Here is a 22,418-nt window from a genome sequence, read left to right on the forward strand (position 1 = left end):
AACATGGTCTGTATTCTCATGCTTAATAAGTTGCCTGGTGTGGATGTGCCTGAAGGAGGCATAAACTAAAGGGACACCAAATAAATATATATATATATTTATTTTATGGAAATGTGTACATGGACTTTCCTCTGGTGACAAAATGTAGACTTGGCACAATACGGATCTCCAGAATGTAATTGTAATATTCCTTAACTCTTCTACTATGACATGTCTATTATGGTCTACCTTTCACCAATATAGGGGTTTCATTTATGAATGGTTCTCCTCCCTTCATCACTCCTTAAAAGTGCAGTATTTCCACTTTGAGGAACTGTGCAGTTGGAGACCTTATGTTTTACATTACAGTGCTTTGTTGAGATATGCCTCAGATTTGTTTAAGTTTATCTTATTCTCTTTGTATGATCATTTCTTTAAGACATGACCTGGTGCACATAGCTAAGAACTGCTGTGTTCTTCAGAGAACTGTAAATAAGTATATGCAAACAATTTTCTGGCTGAAACTTTAAGCTACATAAATGTAATTAAGGTTTTTGGAATGACGGACACGTACTAATTTTCTCCTTGGAAATGTATTTGCTGTAGATTGTTTTCAAGCATGTTGATTCTGGATCAGTATGAGTTTGTCAAGACCTCCTCAGATTATATTTGTGGATTGTGGAGTGAAGTATGCCCTGCCTCCTTGGCATCAGAGTATCCCTCTGTCTTTGCTGAGGATGGCTGTGTCAGAGTGACTTGTCCTGGCATAGGGCAAACAGACATGTTTGTGGTATTAAGGTACGAGGATTACTTAAACATAGCTTCGGAGTCATAAACAATAAGTTGCCTGGGCTTCCTATGTGCTAGAGGCACTAAGCATTGGCAGTCAACTTCAAACAGAAGCCAAATCTGAACTGCAGATGCTTGGCTTTGAGGTAATATTTTCCACTACCATATGAGGTGTTTTACAGTCCTGGAAACAGCTGATTTCACAAGTTGTCTACATTAACTCTTCTTTGGCTGCCATTTGGAACTTGAGAAAAAGGTAACTATAATCAACCCCAGATGAACAGGCTATTCTTCAGGAGGACTAGTATAATAGCTTTCCTTTTATTTTGGTTTATAAGAGATTACATTTAGTATTCGTATTTTTCACATACAATATCACAAATATCAAGTATAATTAGCAAGTACTGCAGCAGAATACTCGTATCTCTTGAGATTAATCACAATATCACATGATGTGTTACACAATCAGTGAGAATTACAATTTGACTAAAAATTGACCTAAACTATAATTGAATAGGTAGATGTATTTAAATTGCTAGAATTCATCAGTAGTCACGTGGTCATGAAATCATCAAAAGATGCTAATATTTACAACTATTTAAGTTCACCTTATGTAATTGTACTTAACTTCTTGCATTGAATTAATACATGAACGCCGCAATCAAGACACTTTCTGTTCGAGTCTAGGCTATTACTCTAGTTGCTTTCAGAATATCAAGTCTGACTATTTGGAAATTGGTTGCATCTTCGCTAGACTTGTGGTTATTAGTTCCATAATAACATTAATGAATTTACCATACTCCTGGGAATCCTCCGCCGTCTATTGCCAAAGTTGTTCTTTGCTCAGATAACCATTATTTTACTCTTACTGTCATCTATTGTTTTCCTAAGCTGCAATGTATTTTATTTTGTGATATACTATTTTACCCATATACCCACACTCACCACAGGATCTGAGAGTGTTCAGGGAATGCTCATATTGATAGAGGACATCTTTTAGAAGTCCCCTTCGTTTTCAAATTCCTATTTTTTGAAAATATTCTTCAACCACTGACTGGAATGAATTCAGTACTAAGGAAATTCTCTCTTGGTTGATCACCTGCACACCATGACAACAAAACGGGTAGAATCCGGGTGCTCTTTCTCCGGGCTTGCATTGGAGATTGCTCCCTGAATGTAATCAACTTAGGACCACATTAGTGAAGCAGCAAATACTTACCTTTCTGCTTGAAGGGAATCTCATGATTGATGTGGGTACATATTTCCAATGACATTTCAGAGTGTTGGCAACCTATGAAGCAGTTAGACAAGTACCAGTGGAGATAAAGGTTTCCCACCAGTGGTAAAACAAAATACTGCCAGAAGAAACTGTTTGTATTGCGGAGACCTTCAGTTTAAAAAAAGTGTTTCACTGTTTTCATTTACTTATACTTTACGTAGTAAAAACTGGTATAGGTTGTGATAATCGCAAAGTCATTTGTAATGGTAATGTACAATATATTTAGGTTGTTTTGTGATGTAACTTCTGCCATTAGTAATGTTATTACCTCCAGCTTCTGTTTTACCACTTGGTATACCTAAAGAATGTTGATTTTAGTAATAAGCAGAATGACCTCTTTCATATTGATGGAATTTTAACATTATTGTTAATTTCTAAGGGGCTTATTTACAAGCTCCTTGCCCCACCCATACGTCACTTTTCCCATCTTAAATATGACGCAAAAGTGGCGCAACAGGCTTGTAAATAAGCCCCTAAATGTTCCTAGTGCTGATCATGCTGACCATTCGATAATGTTACACTTTGATACCCTTTCAACAGTGCTAGATGCAGAACAAATATTCATTTGAAGTTGGTGCTGTATGTTACAGCTAGAATTCAATTCCATATAATATGACTTGGGCCTGATTCAGATCTTGGCGGCTGGGATACTGCGTCACAAACGTGACAGATATCTCGTCCGCCGTATTACCAGTGCATTCAATCCTATGGTGCTTCTAGATCTAAATCAGGCCCTACGTTTAAGTGCCATATAATGTGGCTATGATTCAGTGCCTGGTAATGTTGTACACTCTGTAATATAAAATCTCTGCTGTATTTTTTACTTTAATTAGCAGCTAATTTAAAATGATATCTTGAATATATATTGTCCAGGTTTAAGCACACCACAATGCAGAATGCTTTTGATAGTTGTGGCGTCCTCGCCAGCCCGGGTGCTCGCCAATGACTACGCCACACACGGAGCTTAGTATAACACATCTTTATTCTTCTGCAAGAAACCGCAAACTCAACATTCTATACCTGCATTCAATTCATTACACTCTAATGTTTACGTCACAGTTCTACGGGGTCCATCAGGAGCCACAACTGTTCCATCATTACAGCTCACACAACACTACAATAGTGATAGATAATTTTACTTTAAATTGGCAACAAAGCTGCAAGTCTGTAACTGTGCAGTGAAAGATCTTGAGAAACTGACATTCTTTGTAGACAGCAGTGACCTTTCTTGAGCAACTTATTTCTAAAAAAGGAATATAAGCGTTGGGTTTTACTCTTGAGTTTGTGAGAGAATGAATCACGCTGTCAGTCCTTTCCTCTCAGCGCAGTATATCTCATTGTTTTTTTGGTTGTTTTTACTCAGAGCAGGCACACTCATCCTTTAATAATTTATTTTCTATCCAAGGGATGTGCAGTCCATCAGATAATTGTGAATTCCTTTACTACAGATCACCTTTGGGACTAGATGGAAAAAGTCTATGCAAACGATAGAGGTTATAAACAAAACGGGGCTTACAACACTATTTAGTTTTATTCTCCTCTTGATTCATTTCGAAGTGAACTTGAAGCCAACTGATATGGCGTGAATTCAAATAAAGAGTGCATCACTTAAAAAAGAACAAGATTCAGGGAAATCGGGGGCTCTTTTGTGCACCGCCTTACCTATTTCTCTTCCTCGGCTCACTGCCAACCTGCTGTCCTCTGCGATGTAACTAAGTCAGCACCCGCATTAAGACTATAACAGAAAGGAATTGCTTAATAATTTTCAAAATCTGAATTATCTGCTCCCTACTACTGTGTTCAAGTAAGAGGGCATCTGTGTGTGCATGTGCCTGCACAAGCGCGCACACACACACACGCACTTTCGCCACCATTTAATTAGAAGATTTTTTATAATATTTTCACGTCTTAAGGCGAAGGCATAAAAAGCATACAAAGTAGGTCTGCTGAAAATGTCATCAACCACAAGACAACCAACCTCACATGCAAGGGGACTTTAATTTAATTTAAAAGAAATTAAACTTACCTTCCCGCCGTCCGGGAATCACGTCGTCTCTGCTCCTCTCCTACTCTCCTGCCTCAAGCAGGAACAGGAAGCAGGCAGCCGGGCTTCCAGTCCCACCCCTAAGCCAATCACAACACTGCAAGCAGCTTTGTGATTGGTCGGGACACCTCCCAGCCAGGGGGGGTAATAGCCCGGACATGTTCTCCATGTAGGCTGCATTACAGCCTGCATGGAGAAGGGCAGAGTGCGCATGACTGGTTTGGTCGGCCCCAGAGGGCCGACCAAACCAGTCATGCACACTGAGGAATGGGCACACCACTCCCCCCCTGCCCAGCCCTGCTCGCAGAGCAGATCCGCCCCCCCGCGTCCGCAACCAAACCCTTCTGCTTTCTTGCAGTGCGAGAAGCAGAAACATAACATGGTAGTTATTACAGTAAAGCAGTGGGGCAATGCTCCTCCGCCCTAGTGGAGGAGCCGCCCCTGCTAGTGATACCCATGCACACTGAGTTAATAATATAGCAAGAGGAAACAGCTGGCTGATCATTCTGCATTGGGTGCAAAGTTACCAGGTTCTTTCAGATTACATGCTGTCTTGCAGAAAACAGTTTCCATGGCACAAGCACAATGCAAATTCACAACTTCCTGCAACTGTCCATCCACTCCAACTTCGTGTTGGAGGTATTCCATTTCAAAACATTAGAACTTAATACTATAGTTGCGATTCACACTAAGATTAGCAAATGGTAGTCTTGTTTTTCTAAGTGAATCATGTGCTGTTATGGATACTATAGGCCACACCTATATTTAGTGGGCAAAATAGGCTCACCACTATTGTGGGACATAAATCTGCCACTGTCCACCAGTGATTGCAGAACCTTCATCAGTCTTCAATTTTCTCAAAAATCTCTTGGTCTGCTGCAGCAATACAGACCATACATGGGCACTTGATTCACCTCTTCCGGTGTCCAGGAGGCATTCATTAGTTCTGGTGGTAGCCAAGACTTTTTCATTTGACTAAAGATTTGACTTTTGCATAGACATAATAAATGTATGTGGGCTTTCTTCATCCATTGATCTGTTGTGTCATTCACATTTTTCTTTCCCCCACTACAGCATACATCGTGGCTCAGTGAGTCAGCCCACTCCAGCCACATGCTAACTTCACTGTGAGTGACAGCATTCTGCTCTTTCACAAGTACATCTGCATACAGTTTATTTCACTTCAGTGCCAGGGACTAATATGTCACTGTGCGCTTTTTGCGACCAAAAATATTTTTGCTTTTAACTGTCGTTTAGTGCCCGGTAGCTCACCCAACAATAAAGTTTTATAAAAACCATGATAAAGCAAGAGTTGACAAAGTCAAAAGGTTGGCAGATAGCACCAGAACTATTGGCTTTGCCAATGCTTGCTTTTATAATCACTTTACTCTGAGGCACGTCATACCAGTGGTAAACATTTATCCAAAGCTATAACAGTCAGTTTACTATAAGAAATAGGTTGCCAAGCTGTGAGAGAGAGAGAGACCACAGTCTTGAGGTGAGCTGTGGCTAAACTCAGGACTACACAAACGTGAAACCCACCAGAGGTCAACTATTTTAATCAGTTCAAACTCAGCTCACCTTTGATAGCCTGGCTTCGGTGACAAGGCAATCTACATAGAAAAAAAAACATGTTAGTGTTGTATGTAACAGCCAATCTAAAAGCAATATGGTCAAAAATAAAGAATGTGCAACATAGCATGTTTAAAACAAATAAATCAAAACGAACGAAAACGGATAAGGAGAAATGGGAAAATTGTCCTTCTAAGGATAAATATATCTTAAAATGGTTGGATACAAACTGGTTAGATAAAAAACATAATGTTTAAAAGCCACAAAAAAATATTTTGGGGGGGGGGGGTGGAACGCCCTAACCACTCACTTTATACATACAGGAAACAGACAAATAAATTAATTGTATTCCAAAGAAATACAGTCAAATAAAAATAGAGGTTAGCAGTTCAAAACGAATATTCGTAAGGAACCTCCAGCCCAAGGATGTACACAGATACTGTTTAGGGTCACTCATGTCGATGCACACAATCGCTGAAGGTACTGCTAGCATTACAATTAATTGTTCACAGTAATATATGAGGCTAGTCCGAGTATTTCAGACCTCTCAAAATGTGTTTTGAAGGGGACCTTCACCAGAACTAAGTGCACAAAGTGCTGCAAGCAGCCCAGCTTTCTATGTTATACATAAATCACACTAAAGCCTTTCAAGCACAACGGCGCTAGACAACAATCAAAATAACTAAATGATTACTGAAAAGTAAACAGTTTGAGCAGTTTTCAGATCTTTCATCTTCCCTTCATTAAGTGCATTTTATTCTGTGTTTCCTCTGTTGAAGGCTAAGCTTGGGTGGTGAACTCCACTCCACTCGCGGAGTATGTGGAGTTTTCCGCGCTCCACGGAGCTCCCGGAGTTCTGAAAAACTTGCGGAGCGCAGTTTTTTTCCTCGCTCGCGCTCATCAACAAAGAAAATATAACTCCTGGCGAGATTTCTCCTCACTCTCGCTCGTCCGTGTCTAGTTGCCGATCGTGACTGAGGAAAATCAACCTCTCTGAGAGATTTCTCAACGAGTGCGGTCGCATTTCTAAATGTGGGTGGTTGCGTATGCTCGCGACAGCTCGCGTTCAGAAACCTTCCGTCCCCATTGAGAAAGCTACCGCTCGGGTAGAAAATCTACCCGAGCGCCACAAAGAAAGCAACACCCTCTTGCGCTGCTCATGGTGCCGTTCGCAATGATTTTCCAGCATGGGACAATAACCCGGCGCTGAAAATCACAGCGAACTGCATGACCCTAATGCACTCTGCTGCTTGTGAAACTCCACGGAGCGCTGCAGAGTTTTTTTGTCACTTCGCGGTGTTCCGCATAGCAGACATCTGCGAACACCGCCCCATTAATTAAACGCAAGTGGTTGAACAGGGGTCAATTTGGCAAAATCCTGGCGTTCCGCCGATGTTGACATACCAGGTTAACCTTCATCAATTCCGACACTCAACACACACCGTTGTCCTTCAGTTATCTCTGCAATTAATCTCTGGCTTGAAATGAAATGTCAAACTCCCATATTCTAAAATATTAAAGAGATATTCCGAATTTGTATATTGTGGGTGCAGCTAAAGGCTGAATAAACCACCTTAATCACAGCAGCCTTTAAGAAGTTATGTGTAAAGCGTTTGTTAAGCTTTTGACATATGACGGACACTGCTGCAGGCTTCAGGGTGGTGAGGGTGACACTGGGGTGATGTCACAGAGGTAAATTCTGGTTTATAAATGTTATCAACATGGCTCACTAACCACTAGCTGGGCAGCCTGTACTTCTGAAGCTACCTTACAATATGGCAGTTATGAATAATTCATACCATCCGCTGGCAGTCAAGTAAAGGGAAACGCCATTACAAACCAAACTTGGAGCCGCTGAATGTGTTGGGTAGATCCCAGACCACAACGGAAGACATAATCTTAGGGTCCAACAGACAAGAAGAATGGGGGTTCTACAGAGGCAGAGGGAGTGTCCTGTATTACGTAATGGGGTCGATTTTGCTAGCAAGAGGCAGGGTTATGCAATGCCAAAGAGATGACAATGGTCCTCAATGTACCTGCACAATATTTAACTAAGTAGCTCTTATGCCAATAACATATGTGTCTTTCCTGCTCACTTTCAAACTACTGAGTAAGACAAATGCGTAAGCCTGTATTGCACTGCAGTAGCATGTTCTAGGGAATGTCCTCGTTTATTTAATCAAATCCAGCCTCTATGGCATAGATCATGGGGACAAGGCGCATCATAAACTCGATCTAAGCACACTGAAGTTTGACCCGTTCCAGGAGGAAAGGGTTCATAATTATAAATCTGGGGGGTTTAACATGATAGGCTGATTGACCCTAGCATATGTTTTGGGAAGCTAGAACTGAGATACAATTAATCAATTTATAATAATCACCCCATCTTCCAATGAGTTTGTGAGAGTGCAGAAAGGCTAGCAGGTATGGGAGCGTTAGTCACCCCAGAGCGCTGCACTGACAGACACTTCTCCCCTGGATCCCTGGATGGCCCAACAAGGCTAAATCTGGCTTCTCTTATGATGCGTTACAGGCTCATTTGTTACACCGACAATTCTCAGAACTCCCTCTTGGTCATATCCCAGTGCAGGAAAAAGAGAACATTTAGGTTATATTTCAAAACGTATGTCTGTAGTAATAGCCAACCGAACTGTCTGGCTCCAGAGAAACAAATCATGCTGCTTTGTGATTCAGCACGAAAATATATTTTACTTGGAATGAACAGGCTGCACCTTTTTACTTTCTACAAAACTGTAATGTGTGTGGCAGCATTTAAATTGCCTTGGTGCTTTATAATGAAGATGTTTTCACACAAAGTTGCTCTGAATGTAAAGCTGCATTATTCGACTGGTCCCAGGAACTAGGTTAGATCTAAAAACATTTCTATTTTTATTTTATAATTGCTAGTATGGCTCATAGATCACTATAGAGAGGGCTTCCAGCTCTGGCGTTTGTGTGATCACCTAACGCATCCTGGGTGATGTAGTCCTATTTAGCTTCCATTGAACAAATGATACTGACAACCCTGAAATCAGTGATGAAAAGGTACATGACTCCGGGCAAGGACCGTAATGACCCTGGGTGAGATGCTCACCCTAGACTTTCATTCCAGCATTTACAAGCATGATCATTTTACAGTTCAATAATTACTTTTTTGTTTGTATTTATTAAATCATAGTATTTTCGACCAGCATGTGACAAATGGGCTTGCACTGGGAACAAAGCATTACCCCCGGGATTCCAGATTCCTTATATATTTGCACTGTGCTCAGTTTTCATTGAAATCCCTTTGTTGGCAGTTTGAATATGTTGGAACCGGCCCACTCCCACTCCGCAGGGTGGTGGTGGACCTTCCCGACACAATGGGGTAGCTTGGCTCGAGTGGTCAGGAAACAGGCGCAGTGCTAAGCATACAATATACCCATACAATAACCATGCGTGCATCCGTTCCAAAAACGACTCTACACCGTAAAAATTATGAAAATATGCTTTCTTTATCTTTCTTCTCTTAGTTGCTGATTGGGAAAATAAATAAGTCGATCACAATATATACATTTTAAATAGGGCAGGTCAAATAAATATTGGCTGTTTGCTGAAATAAATAGGGGTGATCATAAATAACAGGGCATAAATACAAGTGCAATATATACAGACAATTAAATACTTTGAGGCAATAAATACTGTATCAATAAATATTGTACACCAACCAGTCCTGTGGACCTATAAATATAGTGCAACAATAAATAGATAAAAATTCAATAAATACAGTACCCCCAATAAATAATTAACAGTATACAGCAACACTCCTGTAATCAGATGACACTTCAATTCTTAAGGGCTGATTTGGCCCAGGCACAGCTTGTAGGGTTGTGGAAGGCTTGAGGGGGCTACTCCCTGACTGGGATAAGGCTGAGGCCTAAACTGAGGTAGATCAAAGGGGGGGAATACCAATGCCCTGGCTTTCCTTCTCCACACAACCTCTCTAGGTTAGTCCCAGTTCACCCCAGGCACAGTCAGGTGGGTTTCAGCACCTCCCTAGCCCCTTAGAGTAGTCTCTCAGGTCTCCACAGGGCCTAAGGCGCCCTCTACTCCACTTACTGCCCTTTTCTGATGTTCCGACGCCGCTGGAGTCGTGTCGACGCCGTGAGGCGGTTCCGGTTCGGTCTCGGCGGCCTCGGCACAATGTTAGTTCTTTGTCGACGCCGGTAGGCAGTTCCGGTCCGATGTCGGTGGCCTCGGTTCGATCTCGACCTCCGATTCGACGGCGTCGGGCAGTCTCTTCACGATGTCGACTTCGGGCGGCTCCGGTCCGATGGCGCACTCGGCTCCGATGACGTCGGCCAGCCTGGCCTCGCTGTCGACTTCCGGCGACTCCGGGGTGCGATCCTCACCCCCGACCTCCGGTGCTCCTCCTCACAGGTTCCGGGCGACTCCGGAGTGCGATCCTCACTCCCGACCTCCGGTGCTCCTCTACCTCGGTCTCCGACGACTCCGGAGGGCGGACTTCACCCTTCCGATGACGCCGCTCACTCGACCTCGGTTCACTTCCTTCTCGACCCTTGGTATTCCTCTCGACCTCCGTCGGCGCCCTCTTACGACCTCAGGCGGCTCCGGGTACGACGTCTGCTACCTCAGTCAGCGCCGCTTCTCCACCTCGGGCTCCAGGTCTTCGGCTACTCGACGCCAGACTCCAGGGAAACCATCTTCCCACACAGGGCTATAGGCTGGGATCCATCAGTAGGGACAAGTATCAAGGGTGGGTTTATGGACCCCACTCCAGGCACAAGTTTCCACCCCTGCTGCTTCACTCCTTCCTCCTTCACTGTTGTGCTCCTCTCTCTTCACCAGTCAGGTGCCAACTGCCAGCTCCAACTGCCAACTGCCCCTCTTATCCTCCCAACATTCTAAACGGTTTCCAACTGTCACACAGTTCTGGAATCTCCTGGAAGGTTCTGGAAGGTGCTGGTAGGTTCCAGTGGATGCTGGTGATGTCATAGGAGGCCACCATTTTGTGCTTCAGGCCCTCAGACAGAAGTTTCAGGGGTAGCTAAAATGGCTCCCTGAATCTGTAGCAACACTAAAAAGAAGTCTGGTGGTTCCCCAAAAAGGAAAAATTCAAACAGGGTTTGAGGCAAAAGTGGGACAAAATAAATAATGATGAGGAGGGACCACCCAAAGGGCTGACAGGTCTAACACGCGTCCCCCCCAGCTGAAAGGGGGGAGAGCTACCCAACCCCTTGGGAGTTCTCATCACTAAGGCGGAAATACCTTGAGAGACCGTCTGCATTGGCGTGGTCCACTCCAGGCCGATGTTCCACCTGAAAGTCCATCCCCTGTAGGGAAATAGACCACCTCAACAACTTGGGATTCTCCCCCTTCATTTGCATCAGCCAACAAAGGGGTCGGTGGTCGGTCTGAACCAGGAAGTGCGAGCCAAACAGGTATGGCCGCAACTTCTTCAGAGCCCATACCACTGCAAAGGCTTCACGCTCTATTGCACTCCACTTCTGTTCCCTGGGAAGTAGTCTCCTGGATAGGAAGACCACGGGTTGATCCAGACCCTCTTCGTTGAGTTGCGATAACACTGCCCCAATGCCATGTTCTGATGCATCTGTCTGGACAATGAACTTCTTGGAAAAGTCTGGGGCCCTTAAGACCGGGGCCTCGCACATGGCTTTCTTCAATTTCTCAAAGGCTTGCTGACAAGCCTCCGTCCAGACTACCCGTCGAGGTTGTTTCTTGGACGTGAGCTCCGTGAGGGGGGCTACGATGGTACCGTACCCCTTCACGAAGCGGCGATAGTAACCCGTGAGGCCCAAAAATGCTCGGACCTCAGTCTGTGTCTTGGGGGGTTCCCAGGCCATGATGGCCTCGATCTTCGCCTGGAGGGGCTGCACCGTTCCCCTACCCACCAAGTGTCCAAGGTACACTACCGACCCCTGCCCGATCTGGCACTTGCTGGCCTTGATCGTCAATCCAGCTTGTCTCAGGGCCTGGAGAACAGCTTGCAGGTGACGCAAGTGATCCTCCCAGCTGTTACTGAAGACGGCTATGTCATCCAGATAAGCAGCAGAGAAACTCTCCATTCCGGTGAGGATCTGGTTTACCAGGCGCTGAAACGTGGCAGGTGCGTTCTTGAGCCCAAAGGGCATCACACAGAACTGGTAGTGGCCATTGGGCGTGGAGAAGGCTGACCTTTCCCTTGCTCCATTTGTCAAAGAGATCTGCCAGTACCCCGAAGTAAGGTCAAAGGTACTTAGATATTGGGCAGCTCCCAGCCGGTCAATTAATTCATCCGCCCTAGGGATCGGATGAGCATCAGTCTTTGTCACTGAATTCAGTCCCCGGTAGTCCACACAGAACCTCAGTTCTGGTTGGGCACCCGGTGGTGCAGCTTTTGGTACTAACACCACCGGACTGGACCAGGGGCTGCTAGAAGGTTCAACCACTCCTAGCTCCAGCATCTTAGTGACTTCACTATGAATGCTGGCCTTCACCTTGTCTGACATCCGGTAGATCTTGGACTTCACAGGTGGGCTGTCTCCTGTGTCCACGTCATGGACGCACAGGTGAGTCCTACCTGGGACAAGGGAGAACAACGAAGAGTACTGCCCCAGGACCTGGCGACAGTCCTCCTGCTGTTCAGGAGTTAGAGATGGGGAGAGAATCACTCCCTCCACCGACCCATCCTTTTCTTGAGACGCAAACAGATCAGGGAGAGGCTCGCTTTCCACGTCCTCTCCTCCGTCAGTCACCATCATCAAGATGACTTCGGGCCTCTCGTGGTGGGGTTTGAGGCGGTTGGCATGCAGCACCCGCAGGGGCTGACGAGGGGTCTTCAGGTCCACCAAGTAGGTAGCCTTACCCTTCTTCTCCAACACCTCAAAGGGTCCTGACCAGCGATCCTGGAGGGCGCTAAGCTCTCCGGGTTCGATCACCCACACCTTCTGGCCAGGCTCCAACTCCACCGGGTGAGCATTGTGGTCATACCACGCCTTCATCACTGCTTGGCTGGCTTCCAAGTTGTCAGAAGCTTGCTTCCACAACTTAGCCATTTGGCTCCGGAAGGCCAGCATGTAGCTCACCACATCCTGGGGGAGCTTTCTGGGAGTTCTTTCCCATCCCTCTCTCACCAGGTTAAGAGGTCCACGTACAGGGTGCCCATACAGAAGCTCGAAGGGGCTGAAGCCCACTCCCTTCTGTGGCACTTCCCTGTAAGAAAAGAGTAAACAGGGTAGGAGGACGTCCCATTTCCTCCGCAGGCTTTCAGGCAGACTTCTGATCATGCCTTTTAAGGTTTTATTAAACCTCTCCACCAGACCATTGGTCTGGGGTGGTAAGGAGTTGTGAACCGGTAGGTCACTCCACACTCCTTCCACATTGCCCGCATATACGCTGACATGAAGTTGGTCCCCCTGTCGGACACAACTTCCTTGGGAAAACCCACTCGGGTAAAGATTCCCATCAGGGCCCTAGCCACAACAGGTGCTGTTATGGTCCTCAGAGGTATTGCCTCTGGGTACCGTGTGGCATGATCCACCAGAACCAGGATAAACCTGTGACCAGCTGTAGTTGGTGGATCTAACGGACCCACAATGTCGATGCCCACCCTTTCAAAGGGGGTGCTAACGACAGGAAGTGGTTCCAGGGGAGCTTTCAGCTTCACCCCTGTTTTCCCACTGGCTTGGCAAGACACACATGTCCGGCAGTAGGTATCGGACGACACTTTCATCTGAGGCCAATAAAAGTGTGGGACAAGACGGGCGAAGGTCTTGTCTTGCCCCAGGTGTCCTGCCAATGGTATCTCGTGAGCCAACTCTAAAAGGAAGGCTCGATAACGTTGAGGGACTACCAAGGCTCGTGACGATCCATGTAAGGGTGCCTTGGGTTCACTGTAGAGGAGGCCATCCTCCCAGTAAACACTGTAGTTCCCTTCAACGTTCCCTGCTGCCTGGGCTTCGGCCTGTCGCCTCAGCCCCTCAAGGGTAGGGCACTCCCTCTGGCCCTGGCAGAATTCCTCCCTGGACGGGCCTCCCTCCACGTGCCACTCGGCCGGGATGGGTAGGTCCTCCAGGTTGGTAACGTCCCCCTCCGCAGACTCCTGGTCCACCACCTCCGGTGGCCTATCCGTCCTACGGGGTGGAGACGCCGAGGCAGGCTCCTCCTGTCCTCGGTTCTTCCCTTGACTGGCAGCTGGCTGGGCCTTTGTTCCAGGCTCCAGCCGGAATGAACTCCCTCTTCGGGTAGTCTTGGACCTTGTGCTAACACAGGCCCAGTCAGGTGTACCCAGCATCTCGGTGTGAGTCCGGTATTCCACCTCCTTCCAAGCGTTGTGCTCCATGTCATTGCCCAGCAGACAATCGACTGGCACGGCAGGGCTTACGGCAACTCGAAGTGAACCTGCAACCCCCCCCCATTCAAAGGGAACCTCGGCCACTGGATAGTGACCGGTTCTGCCGTCAGCCATCGCGGCTGGGTGGAGTACATCGGGAATGACTTGCTCTGGAGACACCAGTTGGCTACGTACCATAGTCATACTGGCTCCTGTGTCTCTCAGAGCCTCCCCTCTTTGGCCGTTGATGGTGATCCATTGCCCATACTTTGCGGTATTTGCGGGCACCTGGATCTTAGGAACCATCTCCCGTTCTCCCAGGGACACTAAAGTGACACCCGCCCACTCCCTTCCCTTAGTTAAGGGCATCTCCTCCCCGAGCACTACACTAGCTACTCCGGGGGGCTTTCCTCCAGTGGGAGGGGGTGATCGTTTCTGACACTTCGGATCTCCTTTATAGTGTCCAACGCCACCGCACTCGTAGCAATGGACAACCCTTGGCTGCTGACTCTGGCCAGGATTAGGGTTTCTGGGTGGGTTAGCCTTAGAGGTGAATCCTGTTCCCTTCCCTTGGAAGTTATTTTGGGGGCCTTTGGAGAACTCCTTTTTCTTTTCCCCTCCCTCTTTCTTCTGGGGGGCGCCCTGTCCGGCCTTTTGAGTATCCCCTCCAGTCCCCCTTGTGGACACCCGGGTACTAGCCCAAATGTCCGCCTCCTCAGCAAGCTTCCGGGGACTGGTCAGCTTGCTATCCACCAGGTGTTGCCGCAGTTCAGGGAAACATTTCTCGAGTAGGTGTTCCTTCAATACTAGGTCAAACAGCTCCTCGTAGTTCCTTACTTCACTGCCCTGAATCCAACCTTCCAGTGCCTTCTTTGCATAGTCCAGGAAGTCCACCCAATTCTGTGTGCCCAGTTTGTGACTACCCCTGAACTTCTGTCTGTACTTTTCCGGAGTTAGTCCAAACTTCCTGATGAGCGCCAGTTTCATGGCGGGGTAGTGGGTTTGCTCATCCTCTTCGAGGGCCAATAAAGCATCCCTACCAGCTGGAGGCATGTATTTGTACAATCCCCCTCCCCAATACTTCACTGGAACCCCATGGGCCCTCAATGAGACCTCATAGGCTGCGAGCCACTTGGCGATGTCGTCACCCGCCCCATAGCTCGCTACAATGTCCTTTGGCAGGTAAGGTTTGGATTCCCTAGTGGACTCTTGGATTTGGCTGCCACCATTAGGAACAGGTTGTGCCCCGATTCTCAAAATCTGAAGATCTATTTCTTTCAGTCGCAATTCATGGGCCATCCTCTGCTCCTCTTTCTCCTTTTCCAGCCTTGCTAAGTCCCATGTGAGCTGTCTCTTCTCTCTCCGATCTGCTAACTCCACTTCAGACAAGCCCCCGCTAGAGGCACGGCTGCCCCCCCTAGAAAGTGTCCTGGGCCCTGCTGACAGGTTCCCCACCTCAGGTTGGTACATCTCAGCCCCCTCGGGGTCAGGCTCTCCATCCCTGTCTTCCTCCTCAGCCTTGCTTTCCCTGCGTGCCTCCCCCCAAGCCCTTAAGCTGGTTTGAAGTGCACCCTTCTTTGCTCCTGGGGGACAGTACACCCCCTCTCGCTGGCAAAACTCCCTGAGTTGGGCCACAGTGTACGTGTCTAGATTTTCAAGAACAAACTCCATCTTGCCCACTCAGGTTAGAGGACAGGTTTTGTGCAGTAACAATGCAGGGGGGTACCTTTAATAATACCTCCTCCCACCACCAGAGTAAATTTGGAAAAAACAAAAACCCACAATTAGGAAGGCCGCTTTGAGAAAACTCCCGGTGTAGGCCTATGGACTACCCACAGTTATTGTTGAGTATATGTAGGCACAGCTCTATCCCACCACTGAACACCAATTTATGTTGGAACCGGCCCACTCCCACTCCGCAGGGTGGTGGTGGACCTTCCCGACACAATGGGGTAGCTTGGCTCGAGTGGTCAGGAAACAGGCGCAGTGCTAAGCATACAATATACCCATACAATAACCATGCGTGCATCCGTTCCAAAAACGACTCTACACCGTAAAAATTATGAAAATATGCTTTCTTTATCTTTCTTCTCTTAGTTGCTGATTGGGAAAATAAATAAGTCGATCACAATATATACATTTTAAATAGGGCAGGTCAAATAAATATTGGCTGTTTGCTGAAATAAATAGGGGTGATCATAAATAACAGGGCATAAATACAAGTGCAATATATACAGACAATTAAATACTTTGAGGCAATAAATACTGTATCAATAAATATTGTACACCAACCAGTCCTGTGGACCTATAAATATAGTGCAACAATAAATAGATAAAAATTCAATAAATACAGTACCCCCAATAAATAATTAACAGTATACAGCAACACTCCTGTAATCAGATGACACTTCAATTCTTAAGGGCTGATTTGGCCCAGGCACAGCTTGTAGGGTTGTGGAAGGCTTGAGGGGGGCTACTCCCTGACTGGGATAAGGCTGAGGCCTAAACTGAGGTAGATCAAAGGGGGGGAATACCAATGCCCTGGCTTTCCTTCTCCACACAACCTCTCTAGGTTAGTCCCAGTTCACCCCAGGCACAGTCAGGTGGGTTTCAGCACCTCCCTAGCCCCTTAGAGTAGTCTCTCAGGTCTCCACAGGGCCTAAGGCGCCCTCTACTCCACTTACTGCCCTTTTCTGATGTTCCGACGCCGCTGGAGTCGTGTCGACGCCGTGAGGCGGTTCCGGTTCGGTCTCGGCGGCCTCGGCACAATGTTAGTTCTTTGTCGACGCCGGTAGGCGGTTCCGGTCCGATGTCGGTGGCCTCGGTTCGATCTCGACCTCCGATTCGACGGCGTCGGGCAGTCTCTTCACGATGTCGACTTCGGGCGGCTCCGGTCCGATGGCGCACTCGGCTCCGATGACGTCGGCCGGCCTGGCCTCGCTGTCGACTTCCGGCGACTCCGGGGTGCGATCCTCACCCCCGACCTCCGGTGCTCCTCCTCACAGGTTCCGGGCGACTCCGGAGTGCGATCCTCACTCCCGACCTCCGGTGCTCCTCTACCTCGGTCTCCGACGACTCCGGAGGGCGGACTTCACCCTTCCGATGACGCCGCTCACTCGACCTCGGTTCACTTCCTTCTCGACCCTTGGTATTCCTCTCGACCTCCGTCGGCGCCCTCTTACGACCTCAGGCGGCTCCGGGTACGACGTCTGCTACCTCAGTCAGCGCCGCTTCTCCACCTCGGGCTCCAGGTCTTCGGCTACTCGACGCCAGACTCCAGGGAAACCAGTTCTCAGGTCAGAATCTTGCTGCTTTCTTGGTTCTAAGGCCTGTTCCTGCTGTCCAGGTCCTTAGGAGGGTTTTCTTCTGTCTTCTTCCCACACAGGGCTATAGGCTGGGATCCATCAGTAGGGACAAGTATCAAGGGTGGGTTTATGGACCCCACTCCAGGCACAAGTTTCCACCCCTGCTGCTTCACTCCTTCCTCCTTCACTGTTGTGCTCCTCTCTCTTCACCAGTCAGGTGCCAACTGCCAGCTCCAACTGCCAACTGCCCCTCTTATCCTCCCAACATTCTAAACGGTTTCCAACTGTCACACAGTTCTGGAATCTCCTGGAAGGTTCTGGAAGGTGCTGGTAGGTTCCAGTGGATGCTGGTGATGTCATAGGAGGCCACCATTTTGTGCTTCAGGCCCTCAGACAGAAGTTTCAGGGGTAGCTAAAATGGCTCCCTGAATCTGTAGCAACACTAAAAAGAAGTCTGGTGGTTCCCCAAAAAGGAAAAATTCAAACAGGGTTTGAGGCAAAAGTGGGACAAAATAAATAATGATGAGGAGGGACCACCCAAAGGGCTGACAGGTCTAACAGAATAGTTCAGTCTATAAAATGTGTTTGAGTTCGTGAGTCATAATCTAGTCTACATAGACACTGACAAAACATAGGTCAAATGTCATTAAGGGCTGTATTATTAAAGGTACACTAACTACTCTCACGTAGGATTGTGTAGGTCAGGTACTACATTGAGTCAATACGAGACAACTTATCACGCCAACACCTAGGGGGTGCAAGATTGGAATCATCAAAGGTTGTCCCGGTGGCAGATGAAGAGGACACTCGCAAAGTAGCTTTGCAACCCCTAATTAAATGTGCTTTCATCACATTGGCATTCACCAACAGTGTGGTGGATAAACTGACCAAATAGGAAGATTATGTTGGCTCCCATAATGATGGGTAGAGTCTTAAACTTAATCCACCCTTGTGAGGCTCTACAGTATCCTTCACTTGCACTGGAAGCAGGTTTCACCTGCAAAGAGACCTACAGTGTGGTTCTTGCTGTGCTGCTAGTGTTTGCACATGTGTACCACAGTATCCCTTTGTCCCCCTTATGTTGCTGAATATTTTCTTACATCTTCAAGATGGCAGATGCTCTAAGCGTCTTCCCAGAATGTCATGCTTGTGCGTATGGTTTGCTGTTCAGGGTATCCACATAAGTAATGGTCAATCACTCAATCAATGAAGGTTGGCATAGCGCAGCTACTCACCCGTGAGGGTATCAAGGCACTGAGGAGGCATGCGGGGCTGCTGATCCATCTGGGTGCTTGGGTTCAGTCGAAGAGCCAGGTCTTGGGATCATTCTTGAATTGGGTCAGCGACGGGACTTGCCTGAGGTGGAGGTGGGGTGTTCAAATGGTGATGTAGGCATTTGCTGGGAGCTATGCTTCTACGTATATGAAGTGATCAACAGATTTAAATATTCACCCACTGCACAAGCATGCACACATTCCTTTATTGAGTCCTTGTGGCCCTGTCTGTAATACAAACCTCTGCCCCCAGCAGGGCAAACGGCCCAGTATGCTGTCAAACGGCTTTTTTAAAAATAGTTTGCTATCTAGGCTAGAGTCGCAAGACAGATGATCGTTGTGTGTGAAAACTTTGAATATTCGTGCTTTCCCTAAAATTAAGCTCAAGATAACTCATCTGTTCTTAACTTTGAAGGGCACCAGATATTTTAGCATTTTACCAGAAGAGTCTTCGGTTCTATTTTTCAGCTGTAATCTCATCCTTATTGTAGTGCCTATTCTCATATCTATCTATCTATCTATCTATCTATCTATCTATCTATCTATCTATCTATCTATCTATCTATCTATCTATCTATCTATCTATCTATCTATCTATCTATCTATCTATCTATCTGTCTGTCTGTCTGTCTGTCTGTCTGTCTGTCTGTCTGTCTGTCTGTCTGTCTGTCTGTCTGTCTGTCTGTCTGTCTATTTATATCGCCTACCCGGTGAGTCTGTGCTGTGCTTATTACTTTTGGGCGGCATGTAAAAACACGGTGCAGTGGGTTTTTATATTGAAGACTTTCAGTACTTACTTGTTAAAAAATACACTGCTCCGTGTTTTTACATGCTACCCACAATTCATAAGCACAGCACAGACCCACTGGAGAGGCCCATTATTTCTGCAAATAACAGACTGCTAGAAAATACTTCCATATATCTGGATTTTTATCTGTGTCCATATGTCCTGAGCCGGCCAGCGTACTGTAGTGACAGTATGGGGTGCATAACAAAGATCCAAAACATCCAGGTACATTCCAGTCACCATCGATACAGTGTCTTTGTAAACATGCCCCAGACAAGATTCAGCAATAAATGACGTCTGGTGAAGCTAGAGCCTGCAGCTCAAACCTAAAAAGAATGTGTTGCCCATACTTTTATCATTGACTTGGTGTTCTGGAGGTCACATTGGTTGCGCCATGCTAAATGTGCAGCCTCGATGGTTGACTCAGTAGTATTGTCCGGATCCATTATCATCATCTCCCTGTTTTTATTCCCCAGCTCTTTATCCATGCCTTTTAGCTGTTGATCCCCTTACCCTATCTTTCCTGAAATTTAGTCTTTTTTTCTGTTCAATCCAAACTGAAGCCCTCAATATAAAAGTCACACCGATGATTGTGACATCATTCATACTTATAAAATATTGATCTAACTGTTGCACATCCTGCTGAAACCTGAGGTATTTATTGCACAGTAGAATTCATATAGATTTTCACACACATAACAAGGCCACCGAGCACTCCGATTATCAGGACACTGAGGACCCTTTTGGTTTGCTTTGCTGATATGATGAAGGTTGTAGTTTGGTCTTTGGTACTTTGGTGGTGGGTTTTGGGGTGTGGTGCATGAGGATCAGATTTGTGTTGCAGTCATGGTGTGATTAACTGTTTCCTACACATGAATATGGCCCTTTACAACAAATGCTTTCACTACGCATTCCATTACAACGCGTTGTTACTAGGCGATCCATTACATCGCAAGTCGTTTCAACGACTTGCTGTAGGGGACGCGCTGGACTTAGGAATAGTATTAATTACTATTCCTACTCCAGTTTGCGCAACAGCAGGGAAGGTGTTGGATTAAAAATCCAACACATTCCCTGGTGTTGCACCCCCCCTTACAGCAAGTCGTTGAAACGACTTGCGATATAACGGATCGCGTAGAAACAACGGGGTCGTTATAACAACTGCGTTGTAATGGAAGCATGTTGTGTTGACAGTGTTGTAAACAATGTTTCCCCTTGCACAAAGCCATGAGTTGTAGATGACATGGTGGAAAAGATATTTTGTTGTGAAGTAAATCAAACGAAACTCTACAAAATAAAGCACTAAAATGTGGGTCAGGAGTGTTTGCTGTCACTGTTTGTTATGCAATACAGTTGAGCAGCAATTAAGACAAAGCAAGCAAAATCAGCAGTCTTTCACTTTTAGATGAGAATCAAGTAAGGTACAATAAATAAAGTTACCTGCTTGTAATCGTAGTTCTTTTTCATGGGTACTCATGATTTATGTTCTATCTCTTGATGCTTTCCCAAGCCCCAACAGACGCTTGAAACCTTGATATCTAATACAATTAGTCATCTCTGTTAGTTTTTGCTGCACAAGCTCCTACTAGAGGGACCACATTTAGGTATGAAAATGTACACTAAAGCCACTGGTAACGACAGTTGAAATAAAATGGCAATGAGCTGCACTTCATGTTGTCTCTCTTGCTTGGTGCATGTGTTTTCTGGTCCTTAATCTCTAACAGAAGCAAAGTAGAGAACACCTCTCACTTTTTCAATTGCTTCAGGTGGACTTTGATCAGCTTCAAGAAAATCTATCTCAGATGGAGAGAAGGTGCAAAGCGTCCTGGGACCACCTCAAGGCTATCGCAAAGCACGAGATGAAACCCGTTCTCAAGCAGAAGATGTCAGAGTTCTTGAAAGACTGTGCAGAGCGAATCATCATTTTAAAAATTGTCCATCGAAGGATAATCAACAGGTAATAACTCCAACCTAATTCTGAAGCCATAACTATGAAATTATATATGACTATTATTTTTTCTTTGAAATCTCTGTCAAAGTGTCACTTTTGTCATCAGTTCACAAAAACAGTGCACATTTTTTGTTGTATAGACTGAACAATGCTACATCATTTACTTCTCTTGCCATTAAGTATGGTAGCTTAAGGTGCATCATACTCATTTATTTTTAATTTTGAGAGTTTTATAAAGCTTGACCATGATCCAAAGGTATCAGAGAGCTCTACAGAGCAATCCCCAAAACCTGTTTCATAGCATATAAATTCCCCTACATATAAAACAAAATAATCTCAAGAGAGAGTTTGTGGTCCAAGAGATTGTGTGACTGCCCAGATTAAAGCATGTGTTATGCTAAGAAACTGTCTAGTAAAATCCCCTTAACCTCTTTCTTGAAACTGTTTGTTGATGGTCAGACTGAACATGCGGCGGGAGAGAGTTCCATTTTCTAGACACAGCTCCAGAGAAAGTTCTGCAATAGGTCTTCTTTTTTCTGAATCTCGGAGGTTTCAGCAAGAGCGAGTTGACGATTCGTAGGGAGCGGCTGCTTCCTGATATTGAGGTGCCTCCATGTATCATGATGCAGAGCTTTATGCATGAAGCACACCGTCTTCATCTGGATACTGTTTCAACTGGTAACCAGTTGAGAGACTTTAGAGCAGGTCTTATGTGGTTGAAGGGTCTAATTCCTGTTATTAGTCTTGCGGCTATGTGCCATGCTTGATTTTAGTAAACCTTGTACTCACATATTTCAGTTTGGCTACATCTAAGGATTGGACTGCAATCTTGAACTCTGGCGGCACAATGAAGGGTTCCACATTCTAGAGTATGTTAAGTTGAAGAAAAGTACTGCATGTGGATTCACTGATGTGTGATTGCATGTTAAGATTCTTATCCAGGATTATCCGACAGGATTTCATTGCTTTTATGGTTATAGGTGTGCATTTGGAGGTGAACAGTTGCTTTATCCATGCTTGTTTCGGGTGGGAGCTATGGGCCGGTCTTTCTAGTGTTGATTGAGATCCATCTGAAGATTCTGCAGAGCATGCAAAGGGTGAGTAAT

General features: G+C 46.1%; 1 protein-coding gene across 10 annotated transcripts in view; it reads left to right on the top strand.

The window, feature by feature from the left end:
- The window catches only part of FHOD3 (formin homology 2 domain containing 3), a 1,229,746-nt gene that overhangs the window by 1,143,435 nt on the left and 63,893 nt on the right, over positions 1 to 22,418 (top strand). For all 10 annotated transcript variants that reach the window (XM_085606822.1, XM_085606824.1, XM_085606823.1 and 7 more), the window contains one exon: positions 21,128 to 21,318. In XM_085606822.1, the coding sequence (XP_085462948.1) occupies positions 21,128 to 21,318 (191 nt within the window). The remainder of the gene's footprint in view (positions 1 to 21,127; positions 21,319 to 22,418) is intronic.

This window comes from Triturus cristatus, chromosome 5_2, assembly GCF_964204655.1.
Source record: "Triturus cristatus chromosome 5_2, aTriCri1.1, whole genome shotgun sequence".
Classification (NCBI taxonomy): Eukaryota; Metazoa; Chordata; class Amphibia; order Caudata; family Salamandridae; genus Triturus; species Triturus cristatus.